The sequence below is a fragment of the Erinaceus europaeus genome, chromosome 2 (assembly GCF_950295315.1).
Source record: "Erinaceus europaeus chromosome 2, mEriEur2.1, whole genome shotgun sequence".
Lineage (NCBI taxonomy): Eukaryota > Metazoa > Chordata > Mammalia > Eulipotyphla > Erinaceidae > Erinaceus > Erinaceus europaeus.
The window spans coordinates 40,266,205-40,287,910 of NC_080163.1; the positions used below are offsets into that span (position 1 = coordinate 40,266,205).

Here is a 21,706-nt window from a genome sequence, read left to right on the forward strand (position 1 = left end):
CTGAAATGTTCCTGCAATGTCCTAGCCTAGAATGTTCCCAGCTGTAACTATGGACTATGAGCTCAGACTGACAGGGACTCAGAGGTCACACAGGTTCCTGTGCTAAGTATGGATATATATGATATACGCCCCAAGTCAAATTGGTGGGGTAAACAGTTAATGGTATTTATATACTTTTCTCATGTTTGGGAGCTACTCTCTGCCCTAATCCAGCTTTCTAGTTATTTTCTCAACTCAGTATTTTCAGTCCATCTATATATTAGGTATGAGGCTCAGGCAAAAATTATTAAAGTCATGGACCCTTTGGAATATACCTAAAATAGAATTTCTAGCTTCTTTCCACCCAAAGACCCCTAATTTCATCTGCTCTGTTCCTACCTTCAGATTTCTGTTTATTGAAGAAATTTTCCTGTTATATATATATATATATATATATATATATATATATATATATATATCTTACCGCCTTTTAGCCACCAAGTTGCAGATACTGCTATGATTCCATCCTGACTTCCCTGGGCAGATGACCTCACCAATGTGTCCAGGAACCTCACCTCCCCAGAGCCCTACCTCCCTAGGGAAAGACAGAAACAGTCTGAAGGTATGGATCAACCTAGCAACATCCATGTCTAAGGGAGAAGCAATCACAGAAGCCAGACTTTCCACCTTCTGCACCCCATGAAGAATTTTGGCCTATAACTTCAGAAGGATAAAAAATAGGAAAACTTCTAATAGAGGGGATGGAACACAGACCACTGGTGGTGGGATCTGTATGGGATTATACCCCTATTATCTTACAATCTTGTAAATCAATATTAAATCACTAGTTAAAAAAAGAAAGAGAAGTCTTCTATTTATACATAGCCTTTTTTGTATGAAATGTTAGTTTGGGGTGGGAGGAGGCGAGGAAGGCAGGGGGATAGTATAATGGCTATTCAAAGCACTTTCATGCCTGAGGCTCTCAAGCCCCAGCTTCAGTCCACTGCACTATAAGCCATAGCTTTAGTACCCTGGAAAATAAAAACACAAAAGTAAAATTTCGTAGAAAAGTTCCAAGATCCCTTCCCAAACAAATCCGTACTTCCTAACACTAGACAACACAGGCTTCATCGCCACCTTTTATTCAGTGGGCTGAGCTGCCGGTGCTAAGATTTTTGAGAGGCGGGAGGGAGGGAAGCTGACTTCTTAGGCAGGCGGCCAGATGAAAGCATGCAAGTTACAAATCACCTGAGGCGGGAACCAGTTGCCCTTAGGGTTTCTGACCAAGCCCGGAAGCCACAGGGTGTATAACACATTACAGCCGCCACTCACCATAAGTAAAATAAGCTACTTCCGGTGGAAGTGAGACATTGTGAAGCGTGTCGTACGGCACATGCTGGTCGACATAAAGCTGGGCCTCACTGGCTTTCAGGAAGGCCATGAACCTCGCGGTGAAGGAGGCCACGAAAATGGACAGCATCCCAAAATCCAGCAGGTTCCACAAGTGCAGCACATACTCCCGCGGCCCCTCCTCCCAGATCTCCTTGCATTCGGACCAGATCATTCCTGTGAGAGAGGGCAAGAGTGTGAGAGCAAGCTTCTTGGAGCCGGGAATATTTTCAGCCAGCTGAGCACAGATCGCGCATGCATGCCTTTGGCGAGCGATTCAGAGTCCACAGGCTTGCAGGGAGGTGTGTCACCTGCCCCTCCTCTTCACAGTTCAGTCTCTGCACAGAGGAAGTTCTCAAATGTGGATTGGATCTTGGAGGCAATACTGAAGATATGCAGTGGCTGGCAGGTATACATTTTAGGAAGGTGTGTATGTCTGGAGAAAAGGTTCATCCAGTTCTAAAACTGTATTATTTATTATTATTATTCCACAGCACAACTTAGCTCTGGTTTATAGTGGTTCAGCGATACATATGTTCAAGGAGCTGGGTTTGAGCCCCCGCCTCCCCTCCTGTGATGGGTGGGGGATGGGGGTGGGCTTGCCCCAGGCGGTGAAGTACTGCAAGTGTTCGGTGTCTCTCTGTCTCTCTCCCTTTCTAACTCCTCCTCCCATCTCTGTCCTATCAAAAAATAAATAAATGGTGAGTAGGTCGGTAGCACAGTGGGTTAAGCGCACGTGGCGCGAAGCACACGGACCGGAGTAAGGATCCGGGTTTGAGCCCCGGCTCCCCACCTGCAGGAGAGTCGCTTCACAGGCGGTGAAGCAGGTCTGCAGGTGTCTATCTTTCTCTCCCCCTCGTTGTCTTCCCCTCCTCTCTCCGTTTCTCTCTATCCTATCCAGCAACGACGACATCAGTAACAACAATAATAACTACAACAACAATGAAAAACAACAAGGGCAACAAAAGGGAAAATAAATAAATATTAAAAAAAATAAATAAAAGAAAGACAAGGAAAAATGGCCACCAGGAGAGGTGGATTTACTGTGTAGGCACCAAGACCCAGCAATAATCCTGGTGGAAATAGAAAAGTAAGCACACATATTACCAAGCACAAGGACCTGGGTTTGAGGCTGAGGCCCACCTCTGCTTTCCATCTGTAGTGGGAGAGTGGGGAAGCAGGGCTACAGCTGTCTATCTCTATCTTTTCCCCTCTTTGTCTCCCTTCCACTCTCAATTTCTCTCTCAAGTATAACGGGGGTGGGGGGTGGGGTGTTGGTATATTTGTAGTGCCAGCTCTGAGCTCCAGTGATAAACCTGGTGGCAAAAAATGAAAGACAGAATAGTCGTTCGGGCGATTCATTCTGGGACTTTGGAGCCTTAGGCATTAGGGTTTTTTTATATGATTATTATGTTTTCACTGCAGCCTCTAAGTTAAATAGAAGAAAACTGGAGTATGATTGTGAAAGAACATTCTGAAGATCCCACATATGACCAAGACCTCACTTCTTATTAAAAAAATATATTTATTTAATACCGCCAGGATTGTCATTGGGGCTCAGAGCCTAGATGATGACTGCTCCTGGTGGTCATTTTCCCCTTTTCTTTGATAGAAGGTGGGAGGAAGGAGGTCATGCAGACAGACAGAAGAAAAGACACCTGTTGTACTGCACCACTACTTGTGAGGCCTGGGGACCAGGGACTTGAACCCAGGTGTGCTTAACCGGGTGTGCCACTACCCAGCCCCAATGCTAGTTCTTCTAATTTTCAGATTATAATTCTTTCATTTATATTTCTATGCTGTTGTCATTTTATTATTATTATTATTTTTGCTGATTAGGGTTTTTTCTGTTTGTTTTATTCCCCTCCTTTTACAGTAAATCACTGGGATTTTAAAGATATATCTTTATTGTTACATATCAAAAAACACTAAGGTATATAACATAGTAGTGCTAATTTCCCTACCTTAGCTCCAAGTATAACTTGGGTTAATAATTTGGTTTGGACTCTTTTATACCTATATCGAGTGACATGAAAAGTCACTGGCCACTTGTGGATACTGAGCATTGGAAAAATGGCCAGTTGCATTGGGAAGTGCTGTATATTTGAAAATGTATACCAGACTTCAAAAATTTAGTACACAAAAGAGTGATTTTGATAATGATTACATATGGGAATATTTTTGATATGTTGGGTTAGATAAAACTTACTTCACCTATGTTTTATAATGTGATTACAAGAAAATTTAAAATTAAGTATATGGCTTATTATGGAATGTACTACTTTTATTGAATAAGGACAAAAAGAAAAACCTCCTTGCAGGGCTATTGCAAAGATTATTGTTTATGGTGTAAAATGTTTGTATAGTTAACTGACACATAGGTGATTGGTTAACTGATGATGTTCCTTCTTATTCTTAAAACTATTAAAACTAAGCTGATTTGGAAGATTTAAAACTCTGAACATTTTAGAAGTACTGTCTTCTAAGTACACATACATATAAATGCATATACACATATATATCTCATGTAAACTCCCTTAAATCTTTGCAACAACCCTATGAAGTACATTCCATTATCCCAGTTTGACAACTGATATGTCACAAGCCCACAAAAAGATTTGTGTGTGTAGCATGTGCTATCATTTGACTACTCTGAGTCATTTTTTCTTTCAGATAGAGAGTAAAAGACACCACAGCATCAGGGACCTTTCTGGTGCTATGGCATCTGTGTGGTGCCAGGATTCAGATGTGAATCTTGCACACCTTTCCCAGTGAACTCTGTCTTCAGATTAGGTACAGAAAGTTACAGTGTGTCCAGGCAAGAGATTGTGAGAATTTGAATACAGATGGTCTGCCTCTGGAGTCCATATTCTTCACCATTGTGTTTTTATGTCTCTCCAGAAAATAAACCTGGTTCCAAAGTAGGTAATATGTAGGAAGGTCTTTAGCAAGCAGCTTTCTTTGTAGCTCAGCCTTTACCTGATTCTCGAAAATCCTGATTTCCAAGGTTTTGGTCATTCTCATTCTTCCCTTTGCTCTAAATGTATCTGTGCATGAAATGTTGATCTGTCTTGCTGTCCTGACTCACTGCACTGTCTCCATGGATCCATACTAGCCTCTCAGTTCTCATGGCAGTTCCATCCTCACACAGACCCCATTGCAATCCCTCCTGATGCAGTGTAGTTATAATAACTCCAAGGTAAAATCAGATACAGTTAGACTGTCAACCTTCCCATGACCTCCCACTATTGCACTGTGTCCTCCTTTCTGGCACAGCAGGTCTACACAGCTGTTCCTTAGTAGTTTTCTGCTCCTGTTCTCTTTCATGTCTCTTCCAGATCTCAGTCTCTCCCTCTCCCTCCTCCCTATCTCTTTCTCCCTCTCGCTCTCTCGTTTTTCTCTCCTACATTGTAATACAATGACCTTTGGAGCCTCAGCTGACTAATGCCTCCAGTCAAGGACAGGGCTGGGAGTGAAGGATCACTGCAGAAGCCTGGCCAGCTTGGTCACAGGCCACATCTGGCTGCATTTGAGTGATGAGCTGACTGATTGTCTCTGTTCCTCTCAGACTCTGCCTAGGGACTGCTTTAATCAGATTTTTTTTCTGGTTAAAGTGTTCCATCAAATAAAAGGAGTTGAAACTAGATGTTTTTTCTAGAGGAGAGATAATATTAGAACAGCTGTTTAGAAAAGTTCTGGCTTTGTCTGATGAAAATAGATTCTAAGATCTGCATGGCTGTATCCAATTGAAGTTTCCTTAGTAGGAAACATCCCAAAATATTGCATATCTGTTTACACACACACACACACACACACACACACACACACACACACACACACACACACACACCTCTCAACCCCTTTATTAAGGAATTCATACTTTTTTTTTACCCTTTCAAAATTTGTATAGTAATTCAATGGAAGTAAATTCACTTACTTATTTTATTGGACTATAGAAAATTTACGTTTTTAAAGGCTTTTAAAATTTTATTTTATTTTAGTCTGCTTTTATACTTTTTAATTTTTAGTCTTATAGAGACAGAGAAAAATTGAGAGAGAATGGGGGAGATAGAGGAGAGAGACAGAGAGGTACCTGCAGCACTGCTTAAACACTCTTGAAGCTCACCCACTGCAGGTGAGGGCTGGGGGCTTGAATCTGGATAGTTGCACATGGCAACATGTATGTTCATCAGGTATGTTACTCACTGTCTGGTTCCCCCCCCCCTTTTTAAATTTTTTGTTTTTACTAGGTCCACTCACTTATTTGATTCTACTGCTCCAAGAGGACTTTTTTTGTCCCTTAAAAATATTTTTATTTTTAAGTTGGGGAGTGGGAGGAGAGAGAAAGAAGGAGAGATAACATTACCTAGGATTCATGGAGCTTCCCCTGGTGCTGTGTATGATGCTCCCATGTGGTGCTGAAGGCTCAAACCTGGCTCCTTGAGCATGAGAAAATATGCACTCTACTGGCCCCACTAAAAAATCTTAACATTGATTTAATCTATGCCTGTTCAAAAAGATGTTTTTCATTGTTATTAGAAAAATGTGGAGGGGCCAGGTGTTGGCATACCCACTTAAGCACATGTAATACTGAGTGCAAAGACTCGTACAGGATCTGGGTTGGAGCCCCCAGCTTCCCACCTTTGGGGCAGGGGTGGGGTGGGGGTCATTCAAAAGTGATGAAGCAGGTCTGTGGGTATCTATATTTCTCTCTCCCTCTGTATCTCCCGTCTTCTTTCAATTTCTCTCTGTCCTATCTAATAAAATGCAAAAAATGGTCTCCAGGAGCAGTAGATTCATAGTGCAAGCACCAACCCCAGCAATAACCCTGGGGACAAAAAAAAAAGTTATAGATTGGAAAAAAAAGTTGCTTTCCTTAATTTATCAGTTAAAAATTCCTGATGTGCCAGTGGAATTTAATTTAGCTGAGTACTAGGAGACTCATAGATTAACACTTTTGGGATTGCTATGACCCTAAAGGATTTCTTCCTTGTGACTTATTGAGTGTATAATCTAAGATTAGCCTCTTGATTTTTCTTCTTGAGGCTTTGCAGTAATTTCAAACACTAATAGCTCTGTGCATCTGAAATGCAAATTATTTATAGCGTTTTTCTGACCAATATAGTTGTTCCTTATTGTGCATTGCAAATCACTTCCTCCATGGCCAAATGCCCATGCCAGTCTTCCTAGATTTAAATATTAATTCACCCAGGATAATTTAAATTATTCCAAGGTTATGAGTAAAAGTAGCATAGACCCATGGGTTTGAGCAGTAGAAGTGCTTAATGAAAATAGAAATGTGTGAAATTAAGTACTTTAGTGAGTGAAATTAGGCCCTCTGCTTCCAAGGTACTGAGGATAGTGCAGCAGTTTATATCCAAGCTGAGCTTCAAGGTCTCTGGCCTCCAACATGTCAATCAGAGGAGTGTTTAGAGCCCAAGGACTCATGAGGGAATCATGCTGGGCATTGGTACCTCCTTCAGGCAAAAATCCCCTTCATTCAGGGAGGCCTGAAGCCTAGAGAACAAGGTTACTGGTAATTAGACAGGGTGTCTGGCAGAGGAACAGACTGGGGAATGCTGGGAAGTATTGGGGGAAAAGAGTAGATTCTTTTGGGCAGGTTCTGAGTAATGGCCTGCAGGCTGCTGAGATGGAGCCTCACAGTTTGAATGGCAGTTCACGCTCACCACCCCCCTTATTTAAAAGGGATCCCTACTTTCTGAGCCTTTAAAAAACTTAATTCACATTCCTAATCCCAAGGACTTCCTCTGTACTGTCTCAGGGTTCCCAGCAAGTCAGTCTTCTATTTAAGTCACCTCTTGGATGGCCTATATGTTCTTTAGGTCATTTTATCATTGGACAAGAACATAGGTGTTCTGTGAAATCTGGAAGGAGAATATATGTTTGAAATCTATACACTGACTCTCTGGTACATCCTTTGCAACAAATTTGGATCTCAGATAAAGTTACAACTTATTTATTTTCTAGAAAGGAAGGCTATATTAATAGATTCAAAAATTCTCAAAGTTGTTCCTCTTATCTAATTTTAGTAAGTGAACAATTTTGAACACCTGCTAGGTACCAGACCATGTGCTAAGTACTTTACTGGTGCAAAATTTTCATAATAGCTTGGCAAGTAGCTATTGTAATTATCTCCACTTAGCAGATGGAAAATTCAGTACGTAAATTTGGGTGACTTGCTTGAGTTGCCCAAAGCCACTCAAGCAATCCAGGGCTTTTGGTCTCCACTGTGCTGTTACCTGCCATGCCCTCTCCCAGGTACAAACTGGCCAGGAACTCTTTCACCCACTAACACTGTGGAGCACTGACTCTGTCAGGCATCATTCTGAGATCATAACAATTAGGATGATATCTCTTCCTCAGCAAGTTCAGGCTGCCAATGGAAACAGATGTATTCATGAACAGCAGCACTACAGGGTGACAGATGCTGTAATAAAAAGTGTCTTGGGGTTTCTTTGTGGAGTTCTAGGCATATAAGAGAAGTCAGCATTATAATCATGAGACCCAGAAGAATGTCTGACATATTTGTTGACTGAAAGAGTGAATTCAAGGGATAGGTAACATTCAGAGAAGAGGAGAGGCTAGCAAGGTGGCTTTACTAGGGAACCACAAGAGATTCATTCTGATTTAAGGGTCAAAGAGTGGGACTGGAGAGTAGCAGGAGGGGTGCATAAGAACCTGGGTTCAAGCTCCCCAGTTCCTACCTGCAGGGGTAAAGCTTCACAAACAGTGAAACAGTGCTACAGGTGTCTCTCCTTTTCTATCCTCCTTCCCTCTCAATTTATCTCTGTCCTATCAAATTAAATAAAAAAAGTTTAAGAAAACTTAAAAAGAGATTAGAAAGAGGAAAGGTTAGTGAAGGTCTGACAGGCCATGAAAAACCATTCTGTAGGTCAGGAGGAGGAGACTGGGTAATTAGATGATAAAGGTGAGAAGCAGAGCATTAACATGGTCTGACTTGCTGGGAGAAATTTTGACAAGTTGTTTAGGGGTAATCTGCATGGGAGTCTTATCTAGACAGAAGAATAAGGTGAGGAGCCCAGCCCATATGATTTTACTATTTTATTCTTGACCAAACCTTAATGTGTGATTCTGGAGCTAAGACTTAGTATTGTGCTCAAAGGGTTTATAATCCTGGTGAGTGAGGTGGGAAGAGTGAACATCTTGATCTTCATAATTGACACATAGAAAAAAATGAAGTTCAGAGAGGCAAAGTCACCAAGTAGAAAGGAACACAGTGAATTTCCTGACCTTCCTTTCTTCTTCTCTAGCCCTTTAACTGTATTTTTCAACTATGCTGGGCATTTGTGTCTCATACTACCAGTGGAACATTCTCTACTGGGGAGTCTGTTTAAGAAAACATTGCTATGGGGGTCAGGTGGTAGTACATCCAGCAGAGCATACATATTACCATATGTGAGAACCTGGGTTCAAGTCTCTTGTTCCCACATATTGGGGTAAGCTTTATATGTACTAGAGCAGTGCTGCAGGTATTTCTACTTCTTACATTCTCTTCCTTTTCCCTCTTACTTTGTCTCTCACCTTCTATCAAAGCAATTGACAGTAACAAAAAAAATAATAAATAAGGAAAAAAAAGTCACCATGAGCACTGAAGTCTTGCAGGCACTGGGCCCCAGAGATAACCTTGGTGGCAGAAATAAAAAATGAAAATGAAGGGGGCCAGGTGGTGGTACACCTGTTTAACTGTGCACCTTATCATGCTTGAGGACTGGAGTTCAAGTCCCTGCTCCCCACCTGCAGGCAGGAAGCCTTGTGAACTGTGAAACAAGTACTACAGTTATCTCTTGGTCTCTCTCCCTCCCTTCTCAATTTCTCTCTGTCCTATAAAATAAAAGGGGCTGGGTGTTAGCGCAACAGGTTAAGCACACATGGCATAAAGTGCAGGAACTGGTGTAAGAATCCTGGTTCCAGTTCCTGGCTCCCCACCTGCAGGGGAAGTAACTTCACAAGCAGTGGAGCAGGTCTGCAGGTGTCTTTCTCTCCCCCTCTCTGTCTTCTCCTCCTCTCTTGATTTCTCTCTGTCCAATCCAACAACTATAGCAATAACAACGATAAACAACAAGGGCAACAAAAGGGAAAAAATAGCCTCGAGGAGCAGTGGATTTGTAATGCAGCCACTTAGCCCCAGCAATAACCCTGGAGGTGCAAAAAAAAAAGGGGGGGTGGCCACTGGGAGTAGATTATTCATGAAAGCACAGTGCCCTAGCCATGACCCTAGTGACAATAAAAAAAATAAGATGAAAATGAACAAAGAACCACAAAATCCATCAATCAACCAAACAACAACAACAAAATCACTTCCAGGTTCTCTATGAGCATGCTATAGAAATGACAGTATCCTCTTCCTAGAAGGAAAACAGCATGTATTGTGGAAAGACTTCCTGCCCTCAAAGTCATCATGGGAGCTACTAGTGTTGCATAGTAATGTCTCTCAAGCCATAATAACCAGTGGAAAGTTTTTTGTCATGAACTAACCCAGAATTGCTACTTATGATGCAGGCAGCAATAGAAGAATGGAAATCCCATGGTATGAGCTGATGTTAAGTCTCCAGGCTGAGAGTGATGGTCTCGCTGACTCATTTAATGCCAAAGTGCCCTCTACCCAAGCTGATCATTTGACAGATGTATGGAACACACCTGCTTACTAGAAAAAAAATTAACCTTCATTAGTTATGATTTTCTCTTGGCTTTCTTGTTCTGATTTTTTATTGTAGGGTTTATCATTTTAGTTGTCTTGTGGCCTCCATCTCTACCTTAAATCCCATGTGGGTTTTTGCTGTAATCAATAAATAATCTAGAATGAGTAATCTCTTTTAAATTGGATTTGACTTTTTATAGAGCTGTACATCGGAGGAGGTGGTACAGGGAAGTAAGAATACCATGCAACCACGAGAAGAGATTAATGGTAACACTAGACGCCTACATGGAGAGCTGGATGACAGAAGATTAAAAAAAAAAAAAAGACGTTTCTCTCCTCTCCCGGGTCAACTAGGAATACCAAAGGAGATAATCTGGAACCACAACAAGGAAGGACTATAAGGACTACAAAAACCCAAAAAAACACCAGTGAGTGCAAATACCTGTGGCTCATGGACAGAGAGGAGCCTAGGGGAGATTAAGTGTCTGGTAACAGTCTGGCAGTTTACTGGTTGAGCTCCACTTCCAGTCTGTTTTATCAACAAAAAAACTGCTAAAGGGAAGAGAGGACTCCTGTAAGACTAACCAAACACAACTATGAGTCTCCATTGCTACTGCCCTCAGAGGCTGGAGCAGCAGGGTGGAGGCCCTGTGCTGACACTAGGGGACAGAGAACTAACCAGGAAACTCAGGAGATCTACACCTTGGTGGCCTAGCGGTGGGGCTGTGTGATGAGAGCCTTTCCATGTTCTCCTGATGAGAACATAGTGAATAGCTGCCTCAGAACCTACAGACTATAAACAGAACTTGTTTAGAAACTCACAGGTCCCAGCAGTGCTGCCCAGCTTGGCAGAAAAATTGAATTGAGCCTGGAGCTTTGGATCTTTGGGATGTGAGAGACTCTTTGCATAACCACTATATTATCTCTCCCCCATCCTGCTTTATCTCTTGGTCAGAAGTAAGTGATTAAGCTAAGAAGCCTACTTACAGTTTAAAAGCCCTCAGACTCCCATAGCCTACAGGGAAGAAAAAGAACAAAAGAGGATTTAACAGCCTCTGTGCTCCAACTCAGGGATTGAAATAATATTGAAACAACTGTCAATTTCCACAGCTGTGAACCCTTTAAGTTCCTTACTTAGACACAAGTCAATCCAGGCAAGAGTGATCAGTAGTTTGAAAAGTACTGAGAGAGGGACCTCATAACATACTATATGGAATGGTTAAACCAACAAGAAGAAATACTGGAGAAGTGAACTAGGACAAGAGTCCAGCTAAAAGCCCCCCAAAGGTTGAAGCACAAAATAATGAGGTCAACAACCAAACACTAGTTAAGGAAATAATCACAGGAGTGAGTAAAGAGTTTGAAAGAATTGTCATCAGAAATGCAGAAACAACAAATGAGACTCTGGAAGAAAAAACTCATTATCTTAAGGTTATTAGAGAGCTGAAAGCTGAAATAGCTAAGCTTAGAACACAACTAGCTGAACAAGCTAAAACAGGATCAGAACAGGGTAACAAAATAGAAGAACTCCAGAAAACAGTAGTGGGAAGAGAGAATAGAATCAATGAGGCTGAAGACAGAATTAGTAAGATCGAGGATGAATTAGAGACAACTAAAAAAGAAGAGATCTCAAAAAGAGATTAAGAGATACTGAAAACAACAACATAAACCTATGGGATGACTTCAAGAGAAATAATATACATATTATTGGCTTACCAGAGGAAGAAACTGAGGGAGGGGAAGAAAGCATTCTTCAAGACATAGTATTTGAGAATTTCTCTAATATAGCATAAAACATAAGGTTAAAGAAGCCAAGAGGGTCCCAAAAGGAATTAACCCAGACTTAAAGACACCAAGACATATCATATTTAGAATGGAAAGGAATAAGGATAAAGAAAGGATCCTGAAGGCTGCAAGAGAAAAGCAAAGAGTCACCTACAGAGGAAAACCCATAAGATTGATTAGCAGCAGACTTCTCCACACAAATGCTACAGGCCAGAAGAGAATGGCAAGATATCTACTGAGTGCTCAATGAGAAAGGTTTTCCACCAAGACTACTGTATCCTGCTAGACTGTCATTCAGACTAGATGGGGGCATAAAAACCTTCTCAGACAAGCAACAGTTGAAAGAATCAACTATCACCAAGCCTGCACTGAAAGAAGTTCTGAAAGGTGTCCTATAAACAGCCAGACCACCATAAATATGCCATGTATCAGAACACTCTAAAAATCTACAAGAATGGCATTAAAATATTTTCAATTTTTGATATCAATAAATGTCAATGGCCTGAATTCACCTACTAAAAGGCACAGAGTAGGAAGAGGGATCAGAAAATATAACCCAACAATATGTTGTCTAAGGAAAGTCCCTTACCTCAACAAGTCAAACACAGACTCAAAGCAAAAGGATGGAAAACTATCATACAAGCCAATGGCCCACAAAAAAGGGCAGGAACAGCTATTCTCATGTCTGACATGATAGACTTTAAAACAAATAGAATTAAAAAAGATAGGGATAGACATTATTTAATGCTCAGAGGATCAGTAAATCAAGAGGACTTAACAATTATTAACATCTATGCACCCAATGAGAAGCCATCTAAATACATCAAACATCTACTGAAAGAGCTACAGCAATATATTAACAGCGACACAGTCATAGTAGGGGACTTCAACACCCCACTCTCATCCAGACAGAAAAGTAATACAGAAATGAGGGAGCTAAATGAGGAGATAGATAAACTAGAACTATTGGACATTTTCAGAGTCATTCACCCCAAGAAAATGGAATATACATTCTACTCAAGTACATATGGATCATTCTCAAGGATAGACCATATGTTAGGCCACAAAGACAGCATCAGCAAATTCAAGAGCATTGAAATCACCTCAAGCATCTTCTCACACCACAGTGGAATTAAACTAACACTTAACAATCAACAAAAGATTAGCAATAGTCCCAAAATGTAGAAGCTCAACAGTACACTACTAAACCACTACTGGGTCAAAGAGGAAATAAAGGAAGAAACCAAAATCTTTTTGAGAAATCAATCAAAATGAAGACACAAGCTATCAATATATTTGGGACACAGCTAAGGCAGTACTGAGAGAGAAGTTCATAGTCATACAAGTACACATTAGGAAACAGGGAAAAGCACAAATAAACAGCTTGATTGTACATCTTAAAGACCTAGAAGAAGAACAAAGGAACCCTAAAGTAACCAGAAGGAGAGAAATCACTAAAGTTAGGGCAGAAATCAATAACATTGAAAATAAGAACACCATACAAAAGATCAATGAAAGTAAATGTTGGTTCTTCAAAAGAGTGAGCAAAATCGACAAACTTTTAGCCAGACTCACAAAACAAAATAGGGAGAAGACCCAAATAAATTGGATCATAAATGAAAGAGGAGATATCACAATAGACACTGCAGAAATTCAGCATATCATGCGAGGCTTCTATGAACAACTATATGCCACCAAGCTAGAGAACCTGGAAGAAATGGAAGATTTCCTAGATACCTATGAACTTCCAAATTAAATAAAGAGGAACTAGATTATATGAACAGACCCCTCACAACTAATGAAATTGAAACATTTATTGAAAAGTGTTGGGAAATTGTGCAGATGCGGTCCCATCCACTATGTTGTCCCCTCAGGGTATTGTCAATTTCTGCGAGAGTTGAAATTCTATTCCTGGAGTGCCTTGTTCCACCATGTTTTCCCCTCAGGGTATTGTCAATTCCCACGAGATACCCTATTCCCAGAGTGCCTTGTTTCCTAGCCAATCCTGTCCCGACTTGTCACTTCCAGAATTTCTCCCATAAAAGTCCTTCTGCTTCTGCCCCTCTCTTTTTGCCCACTTCTTACCTCAGTGACCAGATGCAGGGAAGGGTTGTTGCGTGTAGTGGGAGGCGGCCATTTTTCTAGCTCCACCTGGCCTGAACCACTGTGCTCTCACCCAACTCTGAGGTATCCACATGAATAAAGATTTGTGTTCCCTCTCCACTCTGGATCTCCTCTCTCTCCTCCGTCTTGCAGCCCAACAGAAAACCTTCTCAAGTATAAAAGTCCTGGACTAGATGGTTTTACAAATGAATTCTACAAAACCTTCAAAGAAGAACTAATACCTCTACTTTTAAAAGTCTTCCAGAAGATTGAAGACATTGGAATACTCCCTTCCAGCTTCTATGAAGCCAACATCACTTTGATACCGAAAGCAGACAGGGACAAAACCAAAAAAGAAAATTACAGACCAATATCTCTGATGAACATAGATGCTAAAATATTGAACAAAATTCTAGCCAACCAGATACGGCAGTATATTAAAAAGATTGTTCATCACGACCAAGTGGGGTTTATCCCAGTGATGCAAAGTTGGTTTAATATATGTAAATCAAACAATGTGATCCACCATATCAATAAAGGAAAGACCAAAAACCATATAGTCCTATCAATAGATGCAGAGAAAGCCTTTGACAAAATACAACATCCCTTTATGATCAAAACACTACAAAAAATGGGAGTAGATGGAAAATCCCTTAAGATAGTGCAGTCTATATATATAGCAAATCTACAGCCAATATCATACTTAATGGTGAAAAATTGGAAGCATTTGCCCTTATATCAGGTACTAGACAGGACTGCCTACAGTCACCATTACTATTCATCATAGTGTTAGAAGTTCTTGCCATAGTAATCAGGCAGGAGCAAGGAATTAAAAGGATACACATTGGAAGATAAGAAGTCAAACTCTCCTTGTTTTTTGATGACATGATTGTATACATAGAAGAACCTAAGGAATCCAGCAAGAAGGTTTTTGGAAATCGTCAGGAAATACAGTAAGGTTTCAGGCTACAAAATTAACATTCAAAAGTCAGTGGCATTCCTCTATGCAAACACTAAATTAGAAGAAGATGAAATTCAGAAAGCAATTCCTTTTACCATAGCAACAAAAACAATAAGATATCTAGGAATAAACCTAACCAAAGAAGTGAAAGATTTATATACTGAATATTATGCGTCACTCTCAAGGAAATTGAAAAAGACACAAATAAGTGGAAAGATATTCCATGTTCATGGGTTAGAAGAATTAACATCATCAAAATGAATATACTGCCCAGAGCCATATACAAATTTAATCCTATCCCCATCAAAATCCCAACCACTTTTCTAAGAACAAATGCTGTTGGTATGCTTCTAATTCTGCTTCTAAAACCCCTTCTGTTTCATTGGTTTAATCCCCCCTGATTAACACTGTATTCTATTTACATAACCACTGTTAACTAAGCACAACCCTGCCTGCAGGGCATTGGTTTAATCCCCACTGGTTCACGATGTGATGTCTTTTTGCTCCGCCCCCTCTCCTTGTCATACCCTGATTTCCACCAATCTTTTTTCACTCTACCCTCTCTATGTCACATCCTGTTTTCACCCTACTTGGCGAGTATATATATAAGGACAGGATTGTGATTACAGATAGTTTTAAATGGCTTAGATTATGCTGTGTTCCACATGAATAAAAACTGAACTGCGTACCACTCAGCCATGAGTCTCTGGTTGTCTCCTGCCCGTGAAGCTAGTCCAGCAAAATGCTACAAATGTTTATCTGGAACCAGATAAGACCTAGAATTGACAAAACAATTTTGAGAATAAAGAACAGAACTGGAGTCATACTCCCAGATCGATCTCACTTTGTATTATAGGGCCATTGTCATCAAAACTGCTTGGTGCTGGAACATGAACAGACACACTGACCAATGGAATAGAATTGAGAGCCCAGAAGTAAGCCCCCACAGCTATGGACATCTAATCTTTCCAAAGTTTCCCAGACTATTAAATGAGGAATGGGAAGTTTCTTCAACAAATGGTGTTGGAAAAAATGGGTTGAAACATGCGGAATAATGAAACTGAACTACTATATTTAACCAAACAGAAAAGTAAATTCCAAGTAGATCAAGGACTTGGATGTTAGAACACAAACTATCATATATTTGGAGGAAAATATTGGCAGAACTCTTTTTTGCATAAATTTTAAAGACATCTTTAGTAAAACAAATCCAATTACAAAGAAGACTAAGGCAAGTATAAACCTATGGGACTACATCAAAAAGCTGCACAGCAAAAGAAACCACTACCTGAACCAAGAGACCCTTCACATAATTGGAGTAGATCTTTACATGCCATGCATCAGACAAGAGGCTAATAACCAAAATATATAAAGAACTTGCCAAATTTAACCACAAGAAAACAAATAACCCCATCCAAAAATGGGGAGAGGACATGGACAGTATATTCACCACAGAAGAGATCCATAAGGCTAAGAAACACATGTAAAAATGCTCCAAGTCTTTGATTGTCAGAGAAATGCAAATAAAGACAACAATGAGATAGCAATTCACTCCTGTGAGAATGTCATACATCAGAAAGGTAGCAGCAGCAAATGCTGGAGAGGTTGTGGGATCAAAGGAACCCTCCTGCACTGCTGGTGGGAATGTAAATTGGTCCAACATCTGTGGAGAACAGTCTGGAGTAGTCTCAGAAGGCTAGAAATGAACCTACCCTATGATCCTGCAATTCCTCTCCTGGGGATATATCCTAAGGAACCCAACATACCCATCGGAAAAGATCTGTGTACACATATATTCTTGGCAGCACAATTTGTAATAGCTAAAACCTGGTAGCAACCCAGGTGTCCAACAACAGATGAGTGGCTGAGCAAGTTGTGGTATAGATACACAGTGGAATACTACTCAGCTATTAAAAAGGGTGACTTCACCATTTTCAATAGCCAATATTGGATGGAGCCAATCTTGGATGGAGCTTGAAATAAATCATGTTAAGTGAAATAAGTCAGAAACAGAAGGATCAATATGGGATGATCTCACTCTTAGGCAGAAGTTGAAAAACAAGACCAGAAAAGAAAACACAGTTAGAACCTGAACTGGAGTTGGTGCATTGCACTAAAGTAAAAGACTCTGGGGTGGGTGGGAGGAGAATACAGGTCCAAAAAGGATGGCAGAGGACCTAGTAAGAGTTGTATTGTTATATGGAAAACTGGGAACTGTTATGCATTTATGAAGTATTGTATTTACTGTGGAATGTAAAACATTAATTCCCCAATAAAATAAAAAAGAGGATAAGAAAAAAGTCAACTCTATGTTTGTATAAGTACAGAAATATCAGTATTAAATGAGACACAATAACATTTAGCATTGCCAATGATAACAACTGTTAGGAAAAAGAGGAGGGATAGTGGAAGGGAAGAAATTGAAGATTTAAATAGGTTATTTAAAAGGCCTCACTCAATAAGGAGACTTATGAGCAAAAACCAGAGAAGATTTAATTTTGAGCCCTGAAGGAGGACTTCTTTAAGCATGAGGACAGCCCAAAAGCTTTGTGGGAGAAACAATGTGAAACAAAGAAGTCAGAGGTACTGAAAGAGAGGGAGGTGAAAAGTGGTGGAAACTGAGTCCAGAAAGATGGAGAGGGGGTGGTAAAGGGCTCTGTAGGTTAGGATATTATCTTGAGTTTTCTGGCAGGAAGTTATGGAACAACAAATGACCTCTTCTTGTTCCTATGCTAAAGAATATGCTGAGGTGCAGTTGTGGGAAGAGCTGAAACAGGGACTCTTGGACAAGTCCATACACCACTTTCAGCCTCTCCATCCATGTAGTTCATACAGACCTTAATTGTTAGGGTCCCAAGGTTCTCTTCAGCTCTAGAGCCACTCCTAGTCTAGAAAGCAATTATTTTGGATTTATTGTATTACCACTCTGTTCAAAGTACCACATTTCTGAATGTGATACAGCATGAGAGAAAAGAACTGAGCTCCTATTTTTCTAGGGGATCCAAGGCTTTCCTGATGTACTTGGGAGTAGAATGTAAACTCACTTATCAGCTGCATGCCTCATGCTCCTTCACACTTTCCCGAGTCTGAGCAGAGAGTAGATCAGATGCTGGACCTCAGGGTGTGCCAGCACAGAACCTTCTCCCACATAAATACTGAGCCCAAAATCTACCTCAAAGATATTTTGCAATAGCTAAAGATCCCCCAGAAGGTATTGAGGATAAAGCTAACATATTTCTTACTTTATTGCTCCTTTCCAGTACCTATGTCTGAGGCATAATTACTATAAAACAGAAACAATACCAGAAAGGAGCTTCTACATTGTGTTCCCACCACAACACCTACCAAATCGCCTATTCTGTGTTCTCAACTTCACCTTCCCTCATGTGTTGAACGAAGTGTTTGTGCTTGTAAGTCCAGCCATCTGCCTGCATGCTGGTTTCTGTCCTCTCTTTCTGTTCAGGAACTTGGTTTCCAAAGCCAGTGGCCATGTCTTAGGTCTCATGTTACTTGTTCCATTAGCAACATTTGACCAGTCACTCTCTGGTTCTTGTCACACTTACTTTGTCTTCTGGACCCTGCACTCTAGATTCTTACCTCACCTCACCTCACCTCACCTCACCTCACCTCACCTCACCTCACCTCACCTCACCTCACCTCACCTCACCTCACCTCACTCAGTCTTCTTTGTCAGATAACACTCATCTTCCATCCTTTAAATATTGCCTTGCCTTAGGACTTGGCCCTCATCTGTCCACACTCAAAGGTGACTGCTTATAATTTACTTTATCTTTATTACTATTTTTTAATGAAGCTCCTATTCATTTATTTTTAACTTTAATATTTTATCTATTATTGGATAGAGACAGAGAGAAATTGAAAGGAGAGGAATAGATGGAGAGGGGAAGAGACAGAGATGCACCTGCAGCATTGCTTCATCACTAGTGAAGCTTTCCCCCTGCAGGTGGGGGCTGGGGACTCGAACCCAGGTCCCTGACCATTGTAACATATGCGCTAAACCAGGTGTTCCACCACCTAGCCCCTATTTTATTTTGTTTTACTTTATTTTATTTACTTTGGATAGAGATAGCAGGAGAAAGGGAAGGGGAAAAGAATGGGAGAGAGACACTTGCAGTACTGCTTCAGCACTTATGAAGTTTCTTCCCCTGCAGGTGAAGACCAAGGGCTTGAGCCTTGGTCCCCAAGCATTGTAACATGTGTGCTCTACAAGATTCACCACCATCCAGCCTCACAATTTACTTTAAAGACATGGAAATACCTAAATTTATGTCTCTAGACTAGCCTTTCCTCTCAGTCTCAGGCATGTAATGCCAATTTCCATTTCCATGTCTAATAGATGACTGAAACTGAGCTCTAAATTCTCTCTTTACTTCCTCTCCAAATTAACCCCCCCTTTTAGTTTTTCTGTCTTAGTGGATGGCTATTTTATTCCTACTTGAACTGAAACACTATAAATGTTTCATGATAGCTTCTTTCTTTTATACTCCCAGGCAATCCAGTAGCAAATATAATCAATTTTACCTTCAAAACATGAACTCTCTACTGCTTCTTTAAAAATAACCATTTCCTGTTTGTGGCCTCCTAACTGATTTCCTTGTTTTAGCTCTTATCACAGAATCATCTGTTCTTATAAAACAGCCAGTGGCCCACTAGAAATTTAAGTTACATGATGTCACCTCTCTTCTCAGAACACTCCAGTGGTTGCCTGTTACACTCAGAATACAATCTAACTTTTGTACCAGTGCCCACAAGCTTTGCATGTTCCAACTGGCTACCCCTCTGCCCTCCTCTTTGCTCTCTCCCTCTTATTCACACTGTTTCAGCTCTACGAGTTTCTTTGCTGTTTTCAGACACATTCAAGACTGAATCTCATTCTTTAACACACACTGACTCTTCTTTCTGGAATGTTTCTCAGCCAAACGTCTGAAAAGTTTTTCTCCACTCTTCCTTCCTTTGTTGAAATTTCACCTTTCTAGAGGGGGTGGAGTGGGTAAGATTGGGCATGGTATATTACATCAAAGCAAAGGACTTTGGGAAAGGAGGGAAATGATGGAGTGGAAGAGAACCTTGGGGTCCTGTAGATAATGAAATTGTTCCCATATGTCAATGACTGTACTGTAAAGCATTAATCCCCTCATTAAAAAGATTAAAAAAATGTGAACATAAACCTGAAGGAAGAGAAGCAATCTGTTCTGCTGATACCTATTCAGCTTAGATGTTTAGTCAAAGCCATATTTGCATGCTGACTATTTGAAAAATTATTACTCCATTTCTTTTCTGTTTGTGGTTCTATTTTAGAAGCATAAGCAATGATGGAGTGATAAGCAGAAAGAAGGAAAGAAACTTCTCAGACATTGGAAATAGCACTGAAGTGTGATCCTTAAATAAAGGAAAGCCAGTGAGGTGAGCTGTTTGATCACCCTCCTTTTGTGGAGGTACATTCCTGTCTGTGTTACATGGAGAGGGAACCTAGAAGCTAGAAAGCAGTTTTGGTGAGTTTAAGAGACAGAGTAGAGCTTTGGAAGGCTGAAGTGCTTAGATGTTATGTGGAAGTTTCAAAGAAAAGGATACTCTGCAAAATAAAAACAGAAATTAAAGCCAAAACCAAACACACCAAAGTCCAGATGTTTACTTAGGGTCTTTTCTTTGATCTTTTGTATGGTTCTTTTATTTTCGATGTTGTTTATTTCTGCTCTAACTTTAGTGATTTCTGTCCTTCTGGTTGCTTTAGGGTTCCTTTGTTCCTCTTCCTCTAAGTCCTTGAGGTGTGCAGTAAGGTCGTTCATTTGAGCTTCTTCTTGGTGTTTAATATGTGATTGTATGGCTATAAGTTTCCCTCTCAGTACTGTTTTAGCTGTGTCCCAAATATTTTGATAGGTTGTGTCTTCATTTTCATTTGTTTCTAGGAACATTTGAATTTCCTGCTTGAGTGAGTCTCTGACCCAGTGGTTCTTAAGGAGCATGTTGTTTAGTTTCCAAATTCTGTGACTTTTAATAATTTTCTGTTTGTTGTTAAATGTTAGTTTTACTCCACTGTGGTCTGAAAAGATACTTGGGATGATTTCAATGCTCTTGAATTTATTGATGCTGTCTTTGTGGCCTAACATGTGGTCTATCCTTGAGTATGTGTTATGTGGATTTGAAAAGAAGATATATTCCAGTTTTTTGGGGTGAAGGAGTCTGAAAATGTCTAAGAGGTCTAGTCTGTCAATCTCTTCATTCAATTCTCTTGTATCTTTATTGGTTCTCTGCTTTGTTGATCTGTCTAAGTGTGAGAGTGGGATATTGAAGTCTCCCACTATTATTGTATTACTATTGATGTATTTTTGAAATTCTTTCAGTAGTTGCTTGATGTATTTAGATGGTCCCTCATTGGGTGCATAGGTGTTAATAATTGTTAAGTCTTCTTGGCTGATTGATCCTCTAATCATTATGTAATTTCCTTGCCTATCTTTTATTACTTTATTTAATTTAAAATCTATCATGTCTGAGATGAGAATGGCTGTTCCTGCCCTTTTTTGTAGTCCGTTAGCCTGTATGATAGTTTTCCATCCTTTCACTTTAAGTCTGTGTTTATCTTGTTGTGACAGATGGGATTCTTGCAAGCAGCATATGGTTGGGTTATGTTTTCTGATCCATCCCCCCACCCTGTGCCTTTTGATGGGTGAGTTTAAGCCATTGACGTTTATTGATATTATGGATTTAATGTATTGTAGTGCCATTGTTCAAAAAAAAATTTGTTTGCTCTGATATATTGCAAGTATTATAGTGATGTTCTTGTTTATAAG

At 40.2% G+C, this 21,706-nt stretch overlaps 1 protein-coding gene across 1 annotated transcript in view; it reads right to left on the minus strand.

Moving 5' to 3' along the window:
* Positions 1 to 21,706, minus strand: part of TRPC7 (transient receptor potential cation channel subfamily C member 7) — an 88,786-nt gene that overhangs the window by 58,369 nt on the left and 8,711 nt on the right. Inside the window, exon 2 of the mRNA XM_007533014.2 lies at positions 1,312 to 1,545. Within this exon, the coding sequence (XP_007533076.2) occupies positions 1,312 to 1,545 (234 nt within the window). The remainder of the gene's footprint in view (positions 1 to 1,311; positions 1,546 to 21,706) is intronic.